This window comes from Cynara cardunculus, assembly GCF_001531365.2.
Source record: "Cynara cardunculus var. scolymus isolate 2C chromosome LG 3, CcrdV1, whole genome shotgun sequence".
Classification (NCBI taxonomy): Eukaryota; Viridiplantae; Streptophyta; class Magnoliopsida; order Asterales; family Asteraceae; genus Cynara; species Cynara cardunculus.
In genome coordinates, this window is record NC_037530.1 from 5,920,369 (window position 1) to 5,926,935 (window position 6,567).

Genomic DNA, 6,567 nt, shown 5'->3' on the forward strand with positions numbered 1-6,567 from the left:
AATTTGAACAAGGGAAATGGTCATTTGAGCTAATTTCTCTTTTGTACGAATCTTCATTGTGAAGTTCTATTAAGATTCTTATCTTATTAATGTGGCAGAAAAAAAAATATGGAAAATAAAGTTCTTGAAGATTCCACCATTCTAGATGTTCTTATCCGCATCGACTAATCTACCGGACAATCATAAATGACCTAGTCTTGAACAAAAAAAGTCTGTGGTTCCTAATGCAAAAGGCAATTTTTCTAAAGTTTTTATTTCAAGCAAATTATCGTAACATATCTTCGTCACATGTAATGATTTATCAAAAAAATTATCAGCCATATTCAATAACAGATAGCTAAATATATAGATTTTAACAACGTCTGAATTCGAAACCGGGTTTCATGACATCCCCGGATCTAATCAATGCATCAAAACCCACAAGTGGTGAACTGGGAAACATTTGAAGCGGCAAGACTTGTGCATTTGTCAGTAGTCAGTCAGTTGGTGTAACTTCATTAATACATAAACATGTGATTTTTAATTTAAGTAGTAATAAATTTAGGATATCATGAACAGATTTAACTTGTACTTTATGGATTAGATGTTGTACCCTGCAAATGGGATTTTTTAAGTTGACCTTATAACACTACCCAAAGGCTGGCTGTCTGGCTGTCTGGCTGGCTGGCTGGCTTTTTCCTATTAGGTTCCATTCCCACCAAACCTGCACAAATAATGGAGGTTCAGACCTTCAGTTACTGCAGATTCCATCATTTATTAAACCATAATAGTGGATCCCAATGCTAAATCCTCCCTTCTACTAAGATTTTACTGCGCACATCCTGGTCTACAATTAAACATATAATTCAACCTCAGGAACTTTCGTTTTAGGAATCCAAAATTGATTAGGAATCAAGAAACCGTTCACAGCACGCCACGTGTCCCTCTTCGGATGAATATCTATCATGAATCACATATTCATGATAAATATGAAAGTGTTATTCATTATGAATCACACATTCATGTTATTTGTCATGTGTTGAGATTGTGGGCGGTTACTGGGTTCCTAATCAATTTTACAACTCGTATATCATATCTGTTATTTTTTTATTAAGATTTGTCTGAAATAAGATACGGATTGTCACGTTATAATGCAACAAAACACAATTAGGAGTTATATGGAATTAAGATAGAGTTGGTACCTCAAATGTTCTTCCCTGCATCATCATCGTCTTCATCCCACATTTGAACCCAATTCTTCTTGGCTTCTTCAAGCCCAAGAAGCGAACCTTTGTTGTCTTCATCCCAACTGGTGGACAGAGTGCCATAAGCAATTCCAAGTGTTGAAGCTCCAAATGTGATGAAAGTTGTCAAGAATGGAAGCCAACGTGGCACTTGCCATAAATTCTGTTCCTTTATTACACTAAAGATTTGAAGCAGAGCTAACCCAGTTACCAAAGGCACCCCCACATTGAATAAAATCCTAACTATCATCCTTTCCATCACAACATCTGGTATTTTATCATCTGCATCTTCTTTCATCTTCTTCTTTTCTTCTTTCATCATAAGTTTTTGTTTTTCCAGATTTGCCCCTTTAAACCCTTTTGCTTTTGCATGAATCTTCCATGTTTTTGTGGCAATATATGATGGGTTCTTGGTGGGTATCTTAGGTAAAGTTGTAATGCAGGGAGATGTTAGTTCCAGGAACAGAGTTTTCATGGCTTGTTCTATTCCCTCTAGGTTTTTGTTTCTCATAAAACACAGGATTTTATTTCATTTTTTTCTTGGTAATCTTATCCACAAGAAATGTGTGGTGGGTGATGATATCTTGGACTCCTAGATTTTTCTGTCTTTAGTTGCATATTCTATTTTTCAAGATTATCTGAGGTTTTATACACTTTCTTGTGGGGCATACTTAAATTTCTTGAATATTTCAAATTCAGATGTTGATGATTTTAACCGTCACAAGTTGATTCAGGCCATGAAATTACTCTCTACCTATAAATCTGTTTCTAATGACTGGTTCTGTATTTTGAAACATAGAAGGTATTGTTTCTGCAACATATGTATTAGTGGTAAGTGCTAACAAGTCATGCAAAGCAGTGAACACTTCTAATCTTATTCTGCAGCATTTCAATTTATTATTTATAAACAGAAAGTTAAAAAACAAAGATCCCGAAAACTTGATCCTGAACAAATCCTCCAGACCAACTTCCAGGATTTCTAGCATTACACATTTAACAACTACTAATTATCAGACAATGCAGAACCTTGTACACTTGCTTCCAGGGTGATAAGCTGTGAGAAACTGGAGAAATATTTATTACCAGGTTTCTCCAGCTTCTCGTACGATTTCCTTGAGACCTGCCACAGATCATGGCCATAAGAGCATAGCAATAGTAATATGTAAAGAGTTGATGATACAAACATTTGTGGCTTACCTTATATGAAGATGGTGAGCTGCTGATGAGACCCATAGGAGAATTCGGTGTAGACTTTCTAGGTGAAGCATATAATGTTGGTTTTGTGAAGGGTGACTGAATAAATGGTGAAATTGGTGAACTGAGTGCAGAAATCTGATGGTGTAAAGAATCTGGTGTATTAGAAGGTGATACAGGAAGTGGAGATGACACTAGAGTTTTCCAGTCCAAATGAGATGATGCTGATGCCGCACCGGATCTTAATGAGGATGGAAGTATGTTGATTTTCATTCTGAAGTTAAAAAGAATGAAAGCAAACGAAAACGTTAAGGTGTCAAATGTTCGCTATTATTAGCTTGTCTTAGAACTAAATAAAAAAGTAGGGATCAGAATACTCACATGTTGTCTACATCAACATACTCATTCTTTTCATCCAGTATAGGTTCCTTCAAATTGAGATGATACAAGGCATGAGGGCAAAAGATAAACATCAATATGCACGTAATTAAGTAACATCAGTGGCGAAATTTGTAGAGCTGATGCAGTGTATGATAATTGAACCGAAGATTCAACCTGGTCATTCTGTTAAGACCCAGGAATAACCTCTTTCAAAGCTTGTTGATTCAATGAATACCAAGCGCTAGGTTCAAATTCAGAGAGAACTGAGAATTTGGATGGAAAATGAATTTTGTTATTGATCAAGTGACCATCCACTTTACACATCCAGTATATAAATAAAGAGTTCCAAGAAAAAAGGGGCCTGAAAAGAGATGATGGGCCAAAGATAAAAGCCCAAACGGAACATGGAAAATAGCAAAATAAAGAGTCTCAGAACATGTTTAAACGGCATTTTTAGGCCTCGAAAATCCTGGGGGACTACCCAGGGCGTGCTACTCGTTCTAACTTTGAATCGGTGTAGCAAAAATTATGCGCTTTTAAGTGTGACACGCCCTTTTGGCCCGGTCATGGGCTTCCAGGAACACTAAGGCCCGGTCCTCCATGCTTAGGCCCACATCAAGATCCAACTCGAGAAATATGGGTACTTAGAGAAGAAGTTAAAAAAATTGGTCCATATAGATGACCATCCGCATCAATTATCTACTGGTCAATTACAGAAAATGGCCATTGAAAAGAATCACACATTGTCACATTGGAGATGAAATTTCACAGCCAAGAGCTAAATATTGGAACTTATGGGCAATAAACAATTTCAATGGTAATATAGGTACTTATAGCCAACCTGTAGAAGTTCCTCCAGAACATCTTCCATTGTTATAACACCAATAATTTCTTCATTGGGATTTGGAAATGAGTCTAAAGCACGAGTTGCAAAACTTTGATCTGGTGCTGGATTTTGAGACACAGGATCACTGGAAGATCTGTAGATGCTCAGTTTCGTATCGTGACCTGTAACTCGTGCAAGTTGGTCATTACTAGAATAAGTCAATAGTTTCATGTCTTTTAGGCTACCATTCATAAAGATAAAAGAGACCTTTTCTGTCCACTTTAATTTGAGTCAGGTTCGAGCTGATATGCTTCTTGACCGTCTCGTTCTTGGCCATGGTACTTTTTGAGGTACTGTTAAGAGCAGTTTTACTCCTTACAACAGCTGCCATGTGGCATTGTCCTTTCTGGAACAAATTTAACATCTCATACAGAGGTAAACATTCATGTATCCTGTCGAATATGTTTAAACCGAAGCATAGATGAGCATCATGCAAAAGGGAAAGAATTAAGACAGATTATTTCAGCATGCAAGAAGAAACTGTACCTAGGAATTTTCTGAATATTGAGACTCTTAATAGGAGCTTCGTCTTCAGGTCGAAATTTGATTAGACTTTTTACCTAAATCATGGTGAAAGATACAGTGGTAATATTTAAGTGACTGCACAAGTAATTTAAAACATTCAAATTGCTTACCAAGATAAGACCAATTATACTTTCTGGTCTTTCTAGATAGACCGGCACACGACTATGCCCTTTGCTTAATAACAAACTCATAGTGTCCCTGAAAAATTACAATCTGTCAATCATGGCTATCAGATGAGAAGAAAAAAAAATTATGCAAAAGAGCAGGTATATACTCATTGAGTTTAGAGTTCAGCTCAAGGGAAAATATTTCAGATATCGGTGTCATAGCATCTTTGACGGTTTTCTGAGCTAAATCCAGAGCTCCGGTTATAATCGTAATTTCATCATTTGTCAACTCTCCACCTTTCCCTGCCTGAAAGTTGATTTGATTCAGTTGACTACTCTAGTCATATGATGCCATGCGATATATGTTCGAAAATATGCAAACATATCATACCTTATTTCCATGCATATCCACCAATGTTTTGAGCTCTGCACGTCGTAAAAGCACAGAATGCCCCTTCCCAAGGATCAAGTCTAATAGCTGTCAATTTTAAATCAGAAAACTTTTCGTTATGTACCAAGGTTGTGCACCCACACACAGAAGTTATTACCCCTGCCACCAAGTGCATAGTTCTCTACATGGCTATACCCAATTCTTCAAGCATATGAAGAAAAATAACAGTAACTGATGTACCTTGCTGAGAGGATAAGCTATGGGAAAGACAACCATAACAAGCAACCGAACTAACACAGATAGTTTTGCACCAATAGCTAGTCCATATCTTGAGCACACAGCTTGAGGTATAATCTGAAGTCAAATTAAAGAAACATATCAACATAGAAACGTTACTGAGATATGTAGCCACGGGTGGAAAACTGTGAACTTACCTCACCAAAAACAACCACAAGGGTTACTGATATCAATATGGCAGTCCAAGGCAAGAGAATCGAGTCAAGGAAAATTGGCAAAGCCTTGTTGACAAAAAAGAAGAGACTCATGATATTGAAGGTATGAAAATCCTGAATGATCATACTATCAGGGTGTTGCTATATGCACCCCATTTAAGTCATAACCATGTCAAATCATGCAATGAAAATGTAAAAAGTGAGTCTTGATGTTGATGTGCGTGAGGAGGAAATTAGTAGGTAGGAATGCATTTAGCCCACGCCTAGTAGAAGTGAAGTACCTCCATAGCTATGGCATTGCATATGAGAAGAGTACATAGGAGTAGGTGGTGATTCTTCACGATGGGCATTATCTTTTCTGCAAAATCAAAAAACAAGGAAACATCAGAATCAGGTAATAAAATTTTCATGACAAACACCTCAGTGAACTGAATACTGACCTGCATTCTTTCGGTCTTTAGGCTGACCAGCCTTGATGAGCACCTCGAGATCAAGAAGGCTAAGTGACATTAAACCCAGTGTTAAGCCCGACATAAGTCCAGCAAAAGCCACCAAGGCAACAGCTGAGGCTAAATAAACCCAGAACATAGTTTCACAACATGGCACATCATTTGCAGCCATTTTGCTGATTACTGATCTTTCAACACTAGACTATACTAGGCCAACGAAAAGATTGTTAAGAGTACTGTAAGCACTCGGGTTTAAATAGACAGAGAAGGCCGTGATTATTATGGCCATTGAGATATGGAAAGGTTGGCAGTTGCAGAGGTTAAAAGAACTGATGACAATAGAAGACAAAACCCAAAAAGGCTATCCACAAATATAGGCAAACACTTCACTCTCAACTACTCCATTTCAAATTTAATGATTTTATAAGTCCCCCAAAGCTCATTGGGTCTGGTGGGAGTTGAGAATGGAAATCAAAGTACAGGTATAGGCGACTATAGTGCACACATGATGATCTAATGTGTCATTTACCCCATTGTTGAAGGCTGACTGGTGACTAAATTATACCAAGATTATGATTCCATCAACTCAACAGTGCCTGTTTACATTCTTATGGCATTCCTGCATTTGCTTTTTGACAAATTAACTACTTCTTAGCCATTTATAGAATGGAATATGGTCCAAGCGAACCAATTGGACTTTGCCAATTACGGAGATGAAACATGAAATCTGAATAATTAAGTGCAGAAATTTGATCCATGGAAACTGACATAAGGAGTAATGCCATATGCACCTTTTTTATATGTTAGAATCAGATCATTTATTATGAATTTAAAAAGTAAGTCCAGATGTTAATTGGTTACGAGGAGAAAATCACTAGATAGGGTGCAGTTTGCCACCCCAATTTATATTTAAAGAACGGTACCTGTCTTCACAGTTCACTCTTCTGTGAACAAAGCCA

General features: G+C 37.2%; 2 protein-coding genes across 3 annotated transcripts; both read right to left on the bottom strand.

Annotated features, from left to right (window-relative positions):
• Positions 1–302: 302 nt before the first annotated feature.
• On the bottom strand, positions 303–1,737 carry LOC112509681 (uncharacterized protein PAM68-like). The gene is made up of 2 exons (XM_025114766.1): positions 1,182–1,737; positions 303–703 (listed from the first exon to the last, which is right to left on the bottom strand). Exon 1 carries the CDS (start codon positions 1,732–1,734, stop codon positions 1,183–1,185), a length of 552 nt encoding a protein of 183 aa, XP_024970534.1. The 5' UTR covers positions 1,735–1,737; the 3' UTR covers positions 303–703; position 1,182.
• A 222-nt stretch (positions 1,738–1,959) lies between these two features.
• LOC112509516 (DUF21 domain-containing protein At5g52790-like) lies at positions 1,960–6,567 on the bottom strand. 2 transcript variants are annotated; one of them, XM_025114507.1, is made up of 14 exons: positions 6,532–6,567; positions 5,600–5,658; positions 5,441–5,517; positions 5,142–5,225; positions 4,948–5,061; positions 4,708–4,794; positions 4,484–4,623; positions 4,320–4,407; positions 4,171–4,244; positions 3,892–4,076; positions 3,640–3,806; positions 2,799–2,845; positions 2,421–2,691; positions 1,960–2,343 (listed from the first exon to the last, which is right to left on the bottom strand). In XM_025114507.1, the coding sequence occupies exons 3-14, from the start codon at positions 5,507–5,509 to the stop codon at positions 2,227–2,229; spliced, it is 1,443 nt and encodes a 480-aa protein (XP_024970275.1). In that variant the 5' UTR covers positions 5,510–5,517; positions 5,600–5,658; positions 6,532–6,567; the 3' UTR covers positions 1,960–2,226. The 2 variants fall into 2 exon arrangements, with proteins under 2 accessions (XP_024970275.1, XP_024970274.1); XM_025114506.1 differs by lacking the exon at positions 6,532–6,567 and having other exon boundaries at positions 5,600–6,135.